Source organism: Drosophila takahashii, chromosome 3R, assembly GCF_030179915.1.
Source record: "Drosophila takahashii strain IR98-3 E-12201 chromosome 3R, DtakHiC1v2, whole genome shotgun sequence".
In the NCBI taxonomy this organism is placed as follows: Eukaryota; Metazoa; Arthropoda; class Insecta; order Diptera; family Drosophilidae; genus Drosophila; species Drosophila takahashii.
The window spans coordinates 21,319,191-21,338,132 of NC_091681.1; the positions used below are offsets into that span (position 1 = coordinate 21,319,191).

The 18,942-nt window shown below is 40.2% G+C and overlaps 7 protein-coding genes and 1 pseudogene across 7 annotated transcripts; 6 read left to right on the forward strand and 2 right to left on the reverse strand.

Moving 5' to 3' along the window:
* Positions 1–25: 25 nt before the first annotated feature.
* Positions 26–2,002, forward strand: LOC108059539 (uncharacterized). The gene is made up of 2 exons (XM_044394306.2): positions 26–676; positions 1,108–2,002. The coding sequence occupies exons 1-2, from the start codon at positions 59–61 to the stop codon at positions 1,789–1,791; spliced, it is 1,302 nt and encodes a 433-aa protein (XP_044250241.2). The 5' UTR covers positions 26–58; the 3' UTR covers positions 1,792–2,002.
* Positions 2,003–2,073: 71 nt separating this feature from the next.
* On the forward strand, positions 2,074–4,717 carry LOC108059538 (uncharacterized; annotated as a pseudogene).
* A 523-nt stretch (positions 4,718–5,240) lies between these two features.
* LOC108059528 (glutathione S-transferase D6) lies at positions 5,241–6,053 on the forward strand. The gene has a single exon (XM_017144860.3). The coding sequence runs from the start codon at positions 5,406–5,408 to the stop codon at positions 6,051–6,053; it is 648 nt and encodes a 215-aa protein (XP_017000349.3). The 5' UTR covers positions 5,241–5,405.
* Positions 6,054–6,164: 111 nt separating this feature from the next.
* Positions 6,165–6,996, reverse strand: LOC108059505 (glutathione S-transferase D7-like). Its single transcript, XM_017144830.3, has one exon. It carries the CDS (start codon positions 6,874–6,876, stop codon positions 6,220–6,222), a length of 657 nt encoding a protein of 218 aa, XP_017000319.3. The 5' UTR covers positions 6,877–6,996; the 3' UTR covers positions 6,165–6,219.
* A 528-nt stretch (positions 6,997–7,524) lies between these two features.
* Positions 7,525–8,259, forward strand: LOC108059504 (glutathione S-transferase D7-like). Its single transcript, XM_017144829.3, has one exon. It carries the CDS (start codon positions 7,565–7,567, stop codon positions 8,210–8,212), a length of 648 nt encoding a protein of 215 aa, XP_017000318.3. The 5' UTR covers positions 7,525–7,564; the 3' UTR covers positions 8,213–8,259.
* Positions 8,260–8,820: 561 nt separating this feature from the next.
* On the forward strand, positions 8,821–13,114 carry LOC108059532 (uncharacterized). The gene is given in 3 exon segments (XM_017144865.3): positions 8,821–9,498; positions 11,531–11,622; positions 12,404–13,114. Coding segments are annotated over 3 exon segments (1,314 nt in total). The 5' UTR covers positions 8,821–8,872; the 3' UTR covers positions 13,000–13,114.
* A 909-nt stretch (positions 13,115–14,023) lies between these two features.
* On the reverse strand, positions 14,024–16,047 carry LOC108059529 (uncharacterized). Its single transcript, XM_017144861.3, has 2 exons — positions 15,258–16,047; positions 14,024–14,698 (listed from the first exon to the last, which is right to left on the reverse strand). Exons 1-2 carry the CDS (start codon positions 15,495–15,497, stop codon positions 14,081–14,083), a joined length of 858 nt encoding a protein of 285 aa, XP_017000350.2. The 5' UTR covers positions 15,498–16,047; the 3' UTR covers positions 14,024–14,080.
* Positions 16,048–17,283: 1,236 nt separating this feature from the next.
* On the forward strand, positions 17,284–18,571 carry GstD11 (Glutathione S transferase D11). Its single transcript, XM_017144862.3, has 3 exons — positions 17,284–17,593; positions 17,654–17,795; positions 18,151–18,571. Exons 1-3 carry the CDS (start codon positions 17,328–17,330, stop codon positions 18,475–18,477), a joined length of 735 nt encoding a protein of 244 aa, XP_017000351.3. The 5' UTR covers positions 17,284–17,327; the 3' UTR covers positions 18,478–18,571.
* Positions 18,572–18,942: the final 371 nt, after the last annotated feature.

Below are 18,942 nucleotides of genomic sequence, written 5' to 3' on the forward strand. Positions count from 1 at the left end.
GGGTTCCAGGCAGTTCTCATTTTCCGCTTAAACGAACAGCACGGTCGCAGTTCCCAAAATGGATCTATACTACCTGCCTTTTGTCAGCGCCTGCCGCTCCGTTTTAATGGTGGTCAAGGCCCTAGATCTAGACCTGAACAAGAAAATACTCAACACCCGGAAAGGAGAGCAGTTGAATCCGGATTTCATTAAGATCAACCCCCAGCACACGATCCCCACTTTGGTGGACAATGGATTTACCATCTGGGAGTCGCGTGCCGTCGCCATTTATCTGATCGAACAGTACGGAAAGGACGATTCCCTCTATCCTAAGGATCCCAAGAAGCAGGCGGTGATCAACCAACGTCTTTACTTTGACATGGGCTCCATGTATCCCTCGCTGGCCAACTACTATTACAAAGTGTTTGTTACCGGTCAGTTCGGCAGTGAAGAGGATTTCAAGAAGGTCCAGGACACCTTCGGCTTCTTGAACACCTTCCTTGAGGGCCAGGAGTATGTGGCTGGCGACCAGTACACCGTGGCCGACATTGCCATCCTTGCCAGTGTCTCCACCTTCGATGCCCTCGATTTCGACATTAGCAAATATCTAAATGTGGCCAAGTGGTATGAAAATGTCAAGAAGATCACTCCTGGTTGGGAGGAGAACTGGCAGGGAGCTCAGGATGTGAAGAATGCGGTCGAAGAGATAAAGAATGCTACCAAATAATCTTCCTTGTGATATGCCAATTTTTATATTTATAATAAATATAATTGTTAGATGCTTATAAGTTGTGAGTTTAGTCAAGTATTTCTGAACCTTGGGTAGTGGAAAATACTTACATATGAATAAGAATATGAACAATAAGTTTGATTTGTTTTTCCATATGCCAATACTCGCTATCTGAATTCAATGATAAGCGGTTATTGCTCTTCTGTTGTTTTATTTGAAGCACTATGCATATAATTAATTAAATACAATGACGAGCAATTGCCAAAAAACACGTTCGAGAACATCGGCCAAATCAATTATAAATAATCGTTTCGAGAGAGATATGAAATTTCACAACCATTTTGCTATATAAGAGAGAGCCCCTGCTGGTCCCAATCAGTTCAGCTTTTTCTCTTCAGCGAATAGCTCACAGTAATCGCACTCGCACCCGCAACATGGATTTTTACTACTCACCTCGTGGCAGTGGATGTCGCACCATTATCATGGTGGCCAAGGCCCTGAATTTGGAGCTAAACAAGAAGCAGTTGCGTCTCACGGAGGGGGAGCACCTGAAACCGGAGTTCCTCAAGATCAATCCCCAGCACACCATTCCCACATTGGTGGATAATGGATTCGCCATTTGGGAATCCCGTGCCATTGCCGTGTATCTGGTGGAGAAGTACGGCAAGGACGACTCCCTCTTCCCCAAGGATCCCCAGAAACGTGCCCTGATCAATCAGCGTCTTTACTTCGACATGGGAACACTGCACGATTCCTTCATTAAATACTATTACCCCTTCATCCGCACTGGCCAACTTGGAGATGCCGAGAATTTCAAGAAGGTCGAAGCTGCCTTTGAGTTCCTGGACATTTTTCTGCAGGGCCAGGACTACGTGGCTGGTGATCAGTTCACCGTGGCCGATATTGCCATCCTCTCCAGCGTTTCCACATTCGAAGTGGTTGAGTTCGACATCAGCAAATATCCGAATGTGGCCAGGTGGTACGCCAATGCCAAGAAGATCACTCCCGGATGGGAAGAGAACTGGGAGGGCCTGCTGCAGATGAAAGCGATGTATGAGGCTCAAAAGACCTCTGCAAAGTGAAAATATTTTCATAACTTATTTTATTTATTACTTGAATCTAAATAAACGCATTCGTGTGAAATAAAGAAAAATTAATATTATTTTCTTTAACTGAAAGCACTGAAATAACAAAGAACCTACTCCATAACCTACAATAAACATTTACGTACATAATACTTCTACCGGCACAATCTGCTCACAATCACAAAAATAAACACAAACAAATGGCAAATGATAAGGCCTATTTGTGGGTTTTTCTCTCATTATCGTTTAGTTCTGGTTCTTACCTCTAGCGGATAATACGTCAAACTTATGGATCTTTATTATACGCCTCTCGGCAGTGGTTGTCGCACAGTTCTCATGGTAGCAGAGGCTGTGGGAATAGAGTTGAATAAAAAGCACTTGGACACCTCAAAGGGCGAGCACCTTAAACCGGAGTTTCTGAAACTGAACCCCCAACACACCATTCCTACCCTGGTTGATAATGGACTTTCTGTTTGGGAATCACGAGCTATTGCTGTCTATTTGGTGGAGCAATATGGAAAAGACGACTCTCTGTATCCCAAGGATCCCAAGATTCAAGCGGTTATCAATCAGCTGCTTTATTTTGATATGGGAACTCTATACGTTGCCTTGGCCAATTACTATTACAACGTTTTTGCCACGGGACATTATGGCACTGCAGAGGATTTCAAGAAGGTGGAACAAAGCTTCGATCTTTTAAATACTTTTCTGGTGGATCAGGACTATTTAGCTACTAACAGCCTCACCATTGCGGATATTGTCATTCTTGGCAGTGTTTCTACTTTCGATGCTCTAGAATTCGACATAGGAAAATATGCAAATGTTTTTAAGTGGTACGCTAATGCCAAGGAAATAACTCCTGGCTTTGAAGAAAACTGGAAAGGAGCACTTAAATTAAAGAAGGTAATCGAGGAAAAAAGAATGTAATGAAATAATTTAAATACATTTCATTTACAGAAGTGATATTATGTATATTTGAACGGAAATATATAATTTTTGATCATTTAAATTAATTGAATCTTTTATTTACATATATGCTGAATTTATTTAAATTTTTGTAAAAACTAATCATTACAATTAATTTATACAAATGACAAATGATTTAATACAATATAAACAAACACAAGATAAGCGGATGAAGAGGGGCAATTTCACAACAACATTCAATCACCTGAATGTTTTTAAACCCACTGAAGAAGCGTCGAGCAAACAATTATAATCAGTAGTAGCAAGATATGTAATTTCACAACCGTGTTGCTATAAAAAGCAAAACCCCATTATTGTCGAAATCAGTTCTGATCTTGCACTCCAGGGAACAACACAAAACTAACCAAAATGGATTTCTATTACTCGCCCCGTGGAAGTGGATGCCGAACAGTGATTATGGTGGCCAAGGCCTTGGGCCTAGAGCTAAACAAGAAGCTAGTGAACACCATGGATGGGGATCAATTGAAACCGGAGTTCGTTAAGCTTAATCCCCAGCACACAATTCCCACTCTGGTGGATAATGGATTCTCCGTTTGGGAGTCGCGTGCGATCGCCGTGTATTTGATTGAACAATACGGCAAGGATGACTCGCTATTCCCCAAGGATCCTAAGAAGCAGGCTCTGGTCAACCACACCCAGAAAACAAAATGGACTAAAAAGGGGCCTAATTACCTAAAATTTTAGGAAATATGGCCAGAAAAACGCGCCAAGGCCATGCATTACCTAAAATGTTGTCCATGTGGACTATATTTTGTACGCAGTCTTGAATTTATTTCTGGTAATGGTTACCTAAAAAAATGGCTAGTGGACTAGATTTTTAGGTCAGAATTACCTAAATATTAGGTATTTAAAAAAAAGCTAGGATTTTTACTATTGATAGTAACATATTTGATTATTTTAATTGCTTATATTGTATTATTCGGAAAAGCAAATATTTTATCTTTCTGAAAAAACAATCACTTTATTTTGTCCTCGGTGGGAATCGATCCCGGGTCTTCTGCGCGAGAGTCCAATAGGCTAGCCTCTGGTCTACGGAACTACTTAAAGGCCCTGCGGCAAAACCAAAGCCTGCTTCAAGGGGCTCAGGCGAATTCTATTTTTAGAATAGGGCACTATTACCTTAAAAGTAGGAAAATAGTCCACGTAGGTATTGATTTTATATATTGAAACTTTTCCATCACTAGCTTTAAGAAAAGTCTAAAAAATTTTTTAACATTAAACTTAAAAAACCGAATAATTTGTTTATTAATATTAGGGACCAATAGTTGTATTAAGTTGTGAGTGATAATCGACTTTAAATTATTCCTAAATTTTAGGTCTTATGGACCAATTTGAAGGTTACGATGGGCTATAAAAATCTCTTTAGCTTTACCTAAAAAGTAGGAACATAGTCCACATGCTAATATTTTTAGGTAACCCATTACCTAAATCTGAAATTTTAGTCTATTTAAATTTTTTAGGTCATACGTTACCTAAAAAATAGTCCCACATTTCTCTGGGTGCAGCGACTTAACTTCGACATGGGAACTTTGTACGATAGCTTCGCTAGGTACTACTACCCGCTCTTCCGCACTGGCAAGCCAGGATCCGACGAGGACTTCAAGAAGATCGCTACCTCCTTCGAGTACCTGAATATCTTCCTCGAAGGCCAGGACTATGTGGCCGGAGACCAGCTCACCGTGGCCGACATCGCCATCCTGGCCACCGTCTCTACGTTCGAAATCTTTGATTTTGACCTCAGCAAATATCCAAATGTGGCCAGGTGGTACGCAAATGCCAAGAAGGTGACTGCCGGATGGGACGAGAACTGGAGTGGCCTCTTGGAATTGAAGGCAGTCTTTGAGGCCCGACAGGCGGCAGCCAAGTGAAAGATATGTACTCATAAAGACTTAATTTATTTGTATGTAAAGTTGATTTAATAAATTTGAAATAAGAATTTGTTTAGGCAAGCAAACGATTATATCCATTTATTTTTAGAAACGTCAAATAGCGTCCGTTAGATCGAAAGACAGGTATCCTAGAACTTTTACCAAACTAATTCCTCATAGTAATTTAAATCTGAGAAGTCCTAAAAACTGGTAACAATCTCTGCAGATTGAATCGGTTAATAAGGAACAATAAGTGGGAGTAGTCATGCGCACTGCGAAGAAATCCAAAGTGAAATGGTTGGTAGTTGAAAACCAAAAGAGACCAACATAAAATCTCTTTTAAGTAGGTTAAGATAAAGGAAATGAATAAATGGAAACGGAACAGGACCATTCTCAGAAGAAGACACGTTTATACTTTAGTATTCTTTCTGAATAATAACTCCATAAATATTATTTTTATTCAATAATTGCAAACTACTTCAGTGTTTCTTTCATATACACTTACACATAAGTAATACATTATTAAATAATAAAGAAAAACCAATTTAAATAAAAGAACAAGAACCGCATTAAATTATTTATTTCCCAAACAAACGAAATACAAACGAATGTCATATATACATACACAGATAATTATAATCAACAGGTAGATAGCTTCATAACAAGTTTGCTATATAAGCGGGAATTTTGGCTACTGCCAAATTAGTTTGTTTTCTCCATATCAGCGAGTCAGGCGGATTTATAACTCTTCTCACGATGGATCTTTACAATATGTCTGGTTCGCCGAGCACGCGTGCTGTTATGATGACCGCCAAAGCTGTGGGAGTCGAACTCAACTCGATACAAGTCAATACCTTCGTGGGGGAGCAACTGAAGCCGGAGTTTGTGAAGATAAACCCCCAGCACACCATTCCCACTCTGGTGGACAATGGATTCGTCATCTGGGAGACCCGAGCAATTGTGGTTTACCTGGTGGAGCAGTACGGGAAGAACGATTCTCTATACCCCAAGGATCCCCAGAGGCAGGCTCGGATCAACCAGCTATTGTACTTTGATATGGGCACCCTGTACGAGGGCATCGCCAAGTACTTCTTTCCACTGCTCCGCACTGGGAAGCCGGGAACTCAGGAGAGTTATGAAAAACTCATTGCTGCCTTTAATCTTCTTAACACCTTCCTGGAGGGCCAGGATTACGTAGCCGGAAGTCAGTTGTCCGTCGCTGACATCGTTATTTTGGCAACCGTTTCAACAACCGAAATGGTTGACTTTGATTTGACACAATTCCCAAACGTAGACAGATGGTACAAGAATGCCCAAAAAGTAACACCCGGCTGGGACGAAAACTTAGAAAGAATTCAAAATGCCAAAAAGTTCTTGGCCGAAAACTTGATAGAAAAGTTATAAATTATTTCAATTAATAAAACATTTTATTTAGAAATATCATTATTGAACTTATTTAAATACATTTACATTTTATTCAAACATGTTGTATAATTATTTTGTTCATGATTTTATTTTTAGCTCACGGCAATTAAAGCCCATTCACTAAAATACAATATATTAACAATAACTATGCATTTTTGTTTCTTTCTGCCAACTTTTGCTCCGCGAACTTCTGGAGCTGCTTAATACTCTGCAGGTTCTCTTCCCATCCAGGAGTGACCTTCTGGGCATTCTTGTACCACCTATCCAAGTTGGGGAATTTCTTCAAGTCAATCGGAGCCATTTCGATGGTGGACACACTGGCCAGGATGACGATGTCGGCCACTGTTAGTTGACCCCCGGCTAGGTAGTCCTGTCCTTCCAGGAAGGTGTTGAGGAACTCGAAGGCAGCATTAACCTTATCCAGGGCCGCCTGATCTCCCACCTTGCCAGTGCGGAAGATGGGGAAGTAGTAACTGGAAATGGCGTCATAGAGAGGTCCTATATCGAAGAACAGGCGCTGGTTGACCACGGCTCGTGTCTTGGGATCCTTGGGCAGGAGGGTATCGAACTTTCCGTACTTCTCCACCAAATAGATGACGATGGCGCGGGACTCCCAGATGGCAAATCCATTGTCCACCAAGGTGGGAATGGTGTGCTGGGGATTCATCTTCACGAACTCCGGTTTCAGTTGATCACCCGCCTGGGTGTTCATGAACTTCGAGTTTAATTCCACTCCCACAGCCTTGGCAGTCATCTGCACTGCACGAGTGCTCGCGGTTCCGGGCATGTTGTAGAGATCCATTCTTGGTCAGACGATTATACGTTCTAGGGCGCGGGATTGAAAAGTGTTTACTGATTGAACCACAAATGTTGTCCCCTTTTATATAGCAAAATTGCAGCAACATTATCTGTCATCCCTTCGATAAAGTTCTATAGCAATGTAATGTCATTTCTCCGATAAAGCACCACCAAAAACATGTCATTGTTTCACTTAGAGAAACTTGTTTAGCTATTTTTATTTAATAGAATATTAGTTTCAGTATTAATTATTATAATTAATTATTATTATTATAATTAAATAAGTACTAATTTATAATTTTATTTATTTTAACATATTTATAAAACTTTTTTTTTTTTTTGAATTTTTTTTTTTCTAATATGAATGTATGCAATTTTTTGGAAGTCACACTAACTTAGATTTGTTCTGCGAATTATAAATGAAAATTGAGCAACGTCTTTCCAGTCCTTTCAAGCAATTATATATATTTCTTATTTTATTCTAGTTGATTCTACCGACGTTTATAAGCTCCGTTACTTGCGTTATTATTTGTATTTTATCATGGTAATGACTTACACTATTGGTACTTTATCGTAGCAATGACAGATAATTTAATGGCAATTTTGCTATATAAAAAGGGATCCTAGCTGCTGCTCTATCAGTTAACTTTTTGCAATACCGCGACCTAGAACGTACTACCGTCTTACCAAGAATGGATCTCTATAACATGCCCGGAACCGCGAGCACTCGTGCTGTGCAGATGACTGCCAAGGCTGTGGGAGTGGAATTGAACTCGAAGTTCATGAACACCCAGGCGGGTGACCAACTTAAACCGGAGTTCGTGAAGATCAATCCTCAGCACACCATTCCCACCCTGGTGGACAATGGTTTCGCCATCTGGGAGTCCCGCGCCATCGTCATCTATTTGGTGGAGAAGTACGGAAAGTTCGATACCCTCCTGCCCAAGGATCCCAAGACACGAGCCGTGGTCAACCAGCGCCTGTTTTTCGATATAGGACCTCTTTATGACGCCATTTCCAGTTACTACTTCCCCATCTTCCGCACTGGCAAGGTGGGAGATCAGGCGGCCCTGGATAAGGTTAATGCTGCCTTCGAGTTCCTCAACACCTTCCTGGAAGGACAGGACTACCTAGCCGGGGGTCAACTAACAGTGGCCGACATCGTCATCCTGGCCAGTGTGTCCACCATCGAAATGGCTCCGATTGACTTGAAGAAATTCCCCAACCTGGATAGATGGTACAAGAATGCCCAGAAGGTTACTCCTGGATGGGAAGAGAACCTGCAGAGTATTAAGCAGCTCCAGAAGTTTGCGGAGCAAAAGTTGGCAGAAAGAAAGTAAATTGCGAAGCCTAGTTTTTATAATGTTCATGATAATTATAATATTATGTTTTTTAAATTCTTTCACAACCTTGCCCTTCCTACTTCTAAATAAGAAGTAAATAAATAATTTAATTTGATAACATTTACAATAAACACATGAAGTTTATTCAAATCAGTTAAGAATGGACAGATAAGTTGATTTAACCAGCAACAAGGCATTATAAAAATAAAATGGATGTTTCTGGAAAAATTGGAAATATGATAAGAGCGTAATCGTTATCAAAGATTTGTATTTTATTTGAAGACTAATGCCATGACAAATTTTATACTTTAATTTTTTTGTAATTTATGTCTTTATTAACTTTGCATTGTTAATTAAATCAATTTATATACATTTCTTGGATTGCATATTTCTTAATTTTTATTTAAGCAGTTATTAAGTCCGTGAGTCATTAAATATTAATTATTTAAAATTGGTTTTCAACTGACTTAGTCACAGCTAATTGCTGTTAACTATACGAAATGCCTAAAAAGTGAGTTCTAACAATGACAAACACTATTCATATTATCTTGTGTTTGGCCGATAACGCACTTGATTTTTCGCTATATAAACGGGGACCCCTGATAGGGGAAATCAGTTTACTATTTCCACTCGAGCAGCTCGCACGCTATAAACGCAATGCCCAACATGGATCTCTACAACATGCCCATGGCGCCGGCCAGCCGTGCCATTCAGATGATTGCCAAGGCCTTGGGCCTTGAACTGAACTCCAAGTTCATTAACACAATGGAGGGAGACCAGCTGAAGCCGGAGTTCGTGAAGATCAACCCCCAGCACACCATTCCCACGCTGGTGGACAATGGATTCGCCATCTGGGAGTCCCGTGCCATCGCTGTCTACCTGGTGGAGAAGTACGGCAAGACCGATTCGCCACTGTACCCCAAGGATCCCCAGAAGCGGGCTCTGATCAACCAGAGGCTCTACTTTGACATGGGCACCCTCTACGACGCCCTGGCCAAATACTTCTTCCCCCTCTTCCGCACCGGGCAACTGGGTGATCAGGAGGCCCTGGACAAGGTTAACTCCGCCTTCGGGTTCCTCAACACCTTCCTGGAAGGCCAGGATTTCGTGGCCGGCAGCCAACTGACCGTGGCTGACATCGTCCTCCTGGCCACCGTCTCCACCGTCACAATGTTTACGTTTGACTTGCAGAAGTTCCCGAATGTGGATAGGTGGTACAAGAGTGCCGCAAAGGTCACTCCTGGATGGGAGGAGAACCTGGAGACCCTGAAGCAGGCGAAGAAGTTCCTGGAGGACAAGATCGCTGAAAAGAAGTAAACTAACTATAATATTATAAAATATTTCTAAATAAATTTCTGTTGTTTACTCAGTGGCATGGGGGGTGAAAACATTATCGATACTAAGTAAGAGGTGTGAAAGAAATTAATAAATAGTTTTTTCTTTTTCACTCACTTTAAATTAAAACAGCTTGCCTTTCAGAAACAAATATTAATCTAAAGCATTTGATAAGGGCAGTGCATACTCTTTATATTATTCGTTCACTAAACACTATTCTAATAGCGATATTTAATCAAAGCTGTTTTTTACCATTAACCGTGACTAACTATAATTGCTATAGGTTAGAAGACACTATCCAAGAGAACACAATTAATATTCATAAATTAAGGTCAATTAGGTATTAATAAACACATCAAATTTGCATTTATACTTCTCGGAAATCTTTAAGGATGTGGACGCCTTGTGTGTAAGCCCTACCATTATTTAGAAACAGGCTTTTTGAGATTGTAAATCATATTCATTTACCTCGACTATACCGTTTACTGTTGTTTTTAGTATCCGCTATCGATCTCCCTGGGAAATAAGAAATTATTATTTATTTTATTTGATTAATATTATTAACTGTCAGCGACAAAATACATTCTTTCAATTGCCATACATTCTAGCTCATTTCGACACAGCTATTTTTTGTTTGCCCCAACGAAATGCAAAAAAACTGAGATTTAAGAATGACAGACGTTATTTGAATATTGTCAACGCAATTGCTGATAATTTGGCAGCTATATAAGAAGAGGCGGCAGCCAGAGTAGAGCTTGAAAATTATCGATAAATGATAGTATCGATATTTTCGATACTTTATCATTATCGTATCGATAATATCGATGTTTTCAAGGAAAGCAAAGACAAATTAAAAATAATTTTATAATTCTGTTAATACCACGTATTATTATTATATACATGCATAATACACTTACATTATTATTAATATTATTATTAGAAAAAATCGCGGGTAATTTATTTAATTTTAATTTCCGGTTTTCATTATTAAAATGCACTTTCAGACTAAAGGATCGTCCTCTTAAGAGCTCGTGGTTTATTTATGTTTGATCATTGAGTTGAGTTGCGTCACATGTCTAGAAAGACACCAATTCTTAGTCAAAGACATTCACGGCTTCTTAAGAATTTTTTTTAAAATATATTATGAGGAAATACTTATGTAAAAAAAATAGAACAAACCTTTGTTCCATACCATTTTTTGGTACTAAAGAAGAACAAATTCCTCCTCTTCTGAAGAATTCCCGGTTGCTTTTTTTTTTTTTGATCCTTTGCCAAAATTGCTCAAACGGTCTTCGTTTTGTTTGTTGTTGGTATTAAAAGAACGAGAGTTCCTCCTTTCCCCAAGAAATCGCGGTTCTTTCATTTTCGATTTTATGCCACAACCTATGGTTATTTTCCCCTACTTTAATTGATACTATACCATAAAGAAGTAAAAATTCCTCCTCTTCTGAAGAATTCGCGGTTGTTTTTTTTTGGATCCTTGAGTCCAAATCGCTCAAACGATCTTCGAAAAGCGACCAATTCTTATCAAAGGCTATGAATTCGCGGGTTCTTGAGATTTTTTAATAGCGGACAGAAGGTCGGTAGCTGCAACCAAGACTTTGTTTTTGGTACTAAAAAAACCAAAGTTCCTCCTCTTCCCAAGAACTCGCGGTTCTTTTATTTTCCATTTTTTGCCATAACCTATGCCCTTTTCGCCTACTTTTAAGTATTTCATAATATCTATGGTACCAAAGAAGAATAAAATACCAAGAACTCGCGGTTCTTGCATGGTAATTTGTCCCTACTTTAAGTGATTTTGTATTAAAAGTTATTTTGGTCCTCAGAATTAAAGAGTGAAATCTGTTCGTTTCTCTCTAATAAAACGTCAGAAAACATCGATATTATAGATAAATATCGATGTTTGAAAAATATCAGAAGTATCGATAATATCGATACTGATATCGATAATTTTCAAGCTCTAAGCCAGAGCCAAATTAGTTAACTTTTTCCACTCCAGTGCACTAGACGATTCCTATACGCAATGTCCACCATGGATTTCTACAACATGCCCGGTTCTCCGAGCAGCCGTGCAATTGAGATCAATGCAATAAAGTTATGTGTTTTATTTGTCGCTATATCACGCTGACATAAGGACTGGCTTCCACATGGTGACTTGGAACTTGGAAATTCTATTTTTTCTGGGTGCTAGATATTTCTTATCGTCAAGAATTAGTTGCGGAGGGCTTTTGATAATTTTATTTAACCCCAAATCAAAGCAATATAATTATTGATAAGAATGAATCAATACCTTCTGTTCAGGGACAGGGAATCCACCGTATGAGAATGCCAAGTCATATCGACAAACAGTTTTATTCCTAAAAGTTACGCACACAGATTAATCTTATCTTAATTAATAAATCCTGTATTTTGTATTATTTTTGTATTCTAGATCATTAATCTGCTTGACCGCTGTAGCATTGACCTTTCGTTCTCATGACATTCCATTTGCCCTAACGACCTACCATCAATTCGTAATTACTACATTCAAAAGAAATGACATTTTTAAGTAAATTCAAATTGGTGGCCGTAACTATTGCACGCGTGTACGCCTAAAAGTATATATGTGTTCATTACCTGGCCATTAGCTAAACAGTTCTAATTACACTGAATCGTTATCACCGATAAAGCTGCCACTCGGGAAAGTCGCACGACACCGGCTGACTATATATGGAAATCGATTTGATTGCGGGCGCCGTTTGCTCTGACTATAAAAGCCGTTGGAATTATTCCGCTGCGGTCAGTTGTGGGTAACAATCGCAGGACTTTTCATCATGGACTTTTACTACCATCCTGGCTCGGCTCCTTGCCGCTCCGTCATAATGACTGCCAAGGCTCTTGGACTTGAGCTGAATATGAAGCTATTGAAGGTCATGGAGGGCGAGCAACTGAAGCCGGAGTTCGTGGAGCTCAATCCCCAGCACACCATCCCCACCCTGGTGGACAACGGGTTTTCCATCTGGGAGTCTCGTGCTATTTTGGTCTATCTGGTGGAGAAGTACGGCCAGGATGACTCACTATACCCAAGTGATCCCGAGAAGAAGGCCGTGGTCAATCAGCGGCTCTACTTCGATATGGGCACCCTGTTCCAGAGTTTCATCACGGCCATCTATCCTCAGATCATGAAAAAGCAGCCAGCGGATCCGGAGGCCATGCAGAAGGTGGACAGCGCCTTCGGGCACCTGGACACCTTCCTGGAGGACCAGGACTATGTGGCTGGCGATTGCCTCACCGTGGCTGACATCGCCCTTCTGGCCTCCGTTTCGACCTTCGAGGTGGTGGACTACGACATTGCCCAATATCCGAATGTGGCCAGGTGGTACGAGAATGCCAAGGAAGTGACTCCCGGCTGGGAAGAGAACTGGGAGGGTGTCCAGATGATCAAGAAGTTCGTCCAAGACAACTGCTAGAAGGATTGATTTGATTAGAAGCTTTAAATGGATAATATTATACCTCAGCACATTGTTGCCTTGTACGGTTATATTGTATGAACACAAATAAAATACATTTTTATAAGCACCGAGATATATACTTTTCAAGATAAGTACAAAATTGCCATTTATGGTTGTGTTCATTCAGTTATCAGCCCATGTTTATATTTATTTCGTGCCTTCTTACTTCAAAACTTGATAATTCTAAATTTAGTACTAAAGAAGGGCGAAAAATCCGTCATAGTTATCAAGTTTTGGCATTTAAAAAAAGCTTTTAAATTGTTTTTTCTTTTCGAAAATATTTTCAACTTATTTTTATTTTGGTCTTTACTGCATCTTTGTTAACTGTTAAAAAATGAGCAATCCGTCAATTTGAGAAATAAAAGCGATCACTTTGTATTGCCAAGCTGTACAATGATGTATGGATCACATTAATCAGCCTCCATATTTGTTTAAAATTCCAGTCTCTGACATGGTTCATAAAAGTGAGATTGTGTTGATGTTAGCTCAGTAAATTCCGCGAACGCTTCACGACAATTGCCGATTGCAATTCCACCACTGCAGTTGAATGCACGCTATGATTTCACTTATAGTACTCACATATAAATCCACTTGGGCCCCTTTTCCCCCCAGAGAATTACGAGTGGACTGGGCCGTTGACCGGTCGACTGTTAGAACAATCGCGAGTTTAGTTAGCTCACAAACGTGCTTCTTGTGGCATTGAACGGGTACAAATTACATATGCAATTGCCCACATATTTTACATTGCACAGTGTGGGCTATAGAAACCGAAAGAGGGTTGGCAGAGAAGTTCTCAAACTATTAAAAAATATTATTAAAGCTATAAATGAATGAATAGATGGATTGCGCTATCTAAGATCATTGATATTTTTAAAAAATGTTTCTTGAAATATAGGAGCAATTACCCTTTGTTTCCATGTGAATTCCCTATTTAGAACTTTCGCAGAACCCCCTGTGACAGTAAAAAGAAAAATCGTTTTTATAGCGTCATTAAAAAATATATTTAGCATTCCACCTAATTTACGAGCCAGCACTAAAACTAATATCCGTTGGTCAACTCGGTCACCACCTCCGAGGCATCCACTATCTTCTGCAGCTGTTTGTACTTCCGGATGGCGTTGCGCACGAATTCCGTTGCCCGACGCACCCGCTCCGGGGTCATCTCCTCGGCCAGCATGCGACCCACATCCTGGGCTCCGCCGGTGCGCAGGATATTCACAGCTCGGGCGGGTATATCGCAGATCGGTGTGATCCTGCACAGGGCACTTGTGATGGCGCCGCCAAAGAGGATGATTCCCACGGCGGACAGGACAACGGCAGCGATGCGAAAGAGTGTGGACATCAGGATGGTGGGAAGCAGGTTGGAGATGAAGGCCACCAGTGGGTTCGAGGAGGTCGACTGGGGAGTAGCTGCCACCACAGTGGTGCTGTCCGACTGACCAACGGCATTTGCCGGCATCAGGAAGCCCTCGTAGCCCGTCTGCACGACAATGGGACCGGGATATGGATAAATGCCAGGTGCTGCTCCTCCAGCGGGAGTGGGATACGAGTAGGGAGCATAGGCCCCGTACTGGTTCACATACTGCTGGAAGGCCTCGGGAGTGATTGAGTAAATGGTGCTGGGATCAATGCTGCTTCCGCTGGCCACATTGTCAGGCTGTGGAAATGAAAATGAATATTTTGGTTATCTAAAAATTTAAACTATTAGTGATTTAATCGACCTAAACTTGTTTTCTTATAACCACGGTTTTTTTCGCGTTGGTTATTTGGCCCATTTTTATTAAATTTGGCTCTTTTTGCTAATAACGATAAAAAATATTTTAAACTTGAAAAAACGAATACATTTTTATATTAATGCATTTTTTTTTTGCAATTTTAAAAGTGATTAATGTCTGAAAACCAAAAGTGCTAGATCGAAACTAAATTGTTCCGCTGGTATGGTAATTTTGTATATGGTAAAAATTTGGCTCTTTTTTATTCCAAATGTGCTAAATTTTTAATCTTTTTTTGGCTCATATAAAAATTTTGAAGTGGCAACCGTGCTTATAACAAATATTTACTATATCCTAGATCATAAAATATATAAGAATTGGGATTTCAATTTATCTATTTCCACTTAACTAAATTAACTATATTTTAAAACTGGTGATTAAAGATACATTTTTTTTAAGATTAAATTTTCTTGGATTAATTAATGAATATTGTGTGTTACTCACCACTGGTGCCTCCGAATTCTCTGTAGATGCGGGCACTGTTTCATTGTTTTTTGTGGGCACTGCATTCTGGGGGGCAGTAACCGTCTCGCCACTTCCCTCGACCAGGTTATCTGACTCGTCGACGGTGTTGGGAGTGGCCGCCGGAGGTGCTGCATCCAGGGCTGGCACGCAAAGCGATCCCCGAATCGTGAGCACCAGGACTAGCAGCAAAAAGGATCTGCACTCTTTCAGGAACATCATCTTTGCTTGAATTTGAAATAAAAACTGATCCTGGCCAAGACACGATCGTTTCTTTTATAGCCTCGCTTAGATCAGCCATTTTGCTACCTTCTTTTGCAATTAAGGTGACATTTCCTTGGAATCCCGAAGGTCCTTTTTTCCCTAATCCTTCAGACAAAGAATTTTTACCGACCTTACCTGCCGGGGAAATTACCGATACAGGTAGAAGATGCCGCCGCCGTGGGACCTCGTCAACTGGAACATTTATGTCCTGGCTAATTACCACTGTACCGACCATGTCCTTGAGTAAAAGGCTCTAAGAAATGTCAAGCACGCGATGAAGTCGTGACTGTCGAAAAATGTTTGATGCTAACACGTCGAGTTTCAAGTGATGCCAATCAACAAAGCCCCCCACCAACTACTTTATCAGGCGCTCTGAATTGGAAAATCTGTTGGCAATCAATAAATAGGTGAGGGAAAGCATAGCTAGGGTTATTATGTAGACGTATAATTTTAGACACGAATGGGAGCCTTTTTGGCCGAGTTTTCGGGACAGCCCGCCTACACCTCCAACTCCCTTCTTTTGGGCGAACAGGTGAACACTCGGGCGGTCTGTCGTCCCTGGCAACGTTCGTTATGAAAACTAAACGAAAACAAATGCCCCCAAAAGACAGCGACAACACAGAGCTGGCGAGACAACATGCTCTGAAAATTGGAAAAGTCAGACAGCGGATACATCCGTGGACAGCGACGTCGTCGGCAAGTTGGGACAGCCGAGGCAGATTCCACCGCCGGATAGGATCCCACGCATTTCCGTCAGCTCCGAGCAGCAGGCCCAGCATCTGTGTTAGTCCTGCCACGGGAGTCCTTGTTAGTCCTCGACTGACACTCGGACTCGGCGACACTCGACGGCATACTGGGGAACTGCATAGACATCGACTCGGTGGCCGTGGTGCAGCACAAGCTGGTGCACAGAATAGTGTGAGTAGAAGGAGTAGTCCACCGGTTCGGTTCGGTTTTGGTTACGGTTTGCGGTCAAGTAAGGTCCAACGCCTTCTGTGCATATTCCATAATGAATAAATAAATGAGTGCAATTAAGTGCGGGCCACAGCACAGCGATTACCATTTCTAGATAGGAATTCTCCAGGGTATGAGTGTCGAAGTCTCGCATTACCTCTGTGATTTACAAAAGATTTATTAATAACTTGTTTTATATTCAAAAGTTATTATAATTTTTTTATTGCATTTTAAAAGATTTAAATTTTACACAATCTTTGGAATTTTACATGCAAAAACATGCAAAAAAAAAAACAATACATACTTTTCGGCATTTAGAAATTGAAATTTTTCCAATAAGAACAACATTTTTGAATTGGAAAAGTCAAGAAGATAGTTTTTCTTACCAAATATTACATTATTTCTAAAGATTTTAGTTCAGTTATGCTAGAATAATATAAATACTTTTATGTTTTTTAATCAGCTTCACTTTCGAATTGCAAAAAAACTTTAAATATCAAATATTAATATTTGTAAAGTTATTATTTCTTATATTGTTGGAAAAATATAAAAACTTTTTAGGTTTTATTAAAAAGTATTTAACAAATCTGATTTAAAAAAATGTTTTTTTCTAAACGTAAAAGAACCGTATTCTGAAAGCCTTTACAAACTTCGTTGACCCTCGTTTTGCAAAGTCTCAGGAACCACGCAAAGAACAATTGGCATTAATTAACCAAATGTAGACGAATAAAATCGATGCATTGATTATTTTGCGTTGACCACCAAGTTTTTTGGGGCTGCGTGTGCCAAAGTGGCCGTCTGGTGTTGGCCAACTTGGCATTCAAGTTCTGGCCAATGGGCGACACGAAGCGTATTGTAACCGAATTCGTTTATTGCCTGCTCCTCAGAGGTGGCAAGATGTCGCCGCCCGTGCTGTACTACCTGCCGCCCAGTCCGCCCTGCCGCAGCATCCTGCTGCTGGCCAAGATGCTCGACCTTGACTTCGAGCTGAAGATCGTCAACATCCTGGAGGGGGAGCAGCTGAAGCCGGACTTCGTGGCCATGAACCCCCAGCACTGCGTGCCGACCATGAATGACGAGGGTCTGGTGCTGTGGGAGAGGTGAGTCCGTCAGCCAGGTCAGCCACTTCTTGACCCAAATCTAATATTCTTACCTTGCAGTCGAGCCATTCTATCGTACCTAGTGGCAGCCTACGGAAAGAGCGACGAACTATATCCCACGGACATTAGGGTGAGGGCCTTGGTGGACCAGCGACTCCACTTCGATCTGGGCACCCTCTATATGCGACTCACGGACTACTATGTAAGTGTAGCGAATAAAAGAGTTTTTAATTTTATATGAAAATCTGTTAGGAAAAAATTGGCATGTTTTTAATAATTTTTATGTTTAGTAACTTAAATTTGATATATAACTATACAATAAATTTTGGATTTTTGATTAGATAAACTTAGATTTACGCTAGAATTTACATATCAAAAAATTTTAAATTTTTTAATCGGTTTCAAAGTTATTTTCAATATGATACACAAATATTTTCTTTGGAAAGCCTAGTAGTTCAGATTTTTAGATACAGCAGAAGAACTGAATAGTACAATTCCATTTTTAAAATTTCCACAAATATTTTTAAAGTATTCTACATTTGCCAATACATTTCTAGTTCCCCACAATGTTTATTGGAGCTCCCTTGGACGAGGGAAAGCGCGCCAAACTGGCGGAAGCTGTGGGCTGGTTCAACTCGATCATGGAGGGCAGACAATTTGCCGCCGCCGAGCACTTTACCATCGCCGATCTTACGCTTCTGGTGACCGTTTCCCAGCTGGAGGCCTTCGAATTCGAACTGCGACCCTATAAACATATCCGACAGTGGCTCGATCGCTGCAAGGATCACATGGCACCGTTCGACTACGAGGAGTTGAATGTCAGCAAGGCCAATTTGCTGGCCGATATGTTCAAGGCCAAGATGAACCAATCTGCAGGGTCATAGGATTTTTTAGAGCAGTGTTATACCAGTAGAATATTATAAACATAAAGTATCAGTTGTCTAAGTGTTGTATTAAATAAACGTGTTGTCCCTTAAATCAGCTCTGATTGTTTATTAAATATAAATATAGACGGTAAAGCCTTAAAATGGGAAGCGCAAAATATAAAAATAAGAACAAAAAATCGAAGCTTGTAAGTAATATACATAATTAAAAAACTTTAACCATTTTAAACTGTTTCTTCTTTAAGAGTTTGCTATATAAAAATCCAGTTAAAATTTGCCAATTGATTTTCAGTAGAAATTTATTATTTTCGATTTTTTTTAAACCAACTGAGCCTTTTTTTTTTGCACAGTTTCTGTTTGTAAACCAAATCTATAAACCTCTTCCTTTCTCCCTTTTTCAATTTGATATAAAAAACTAATAAGTATACTTCGGCCGGGCCGAAACGATATTTCCAATGTAATTTT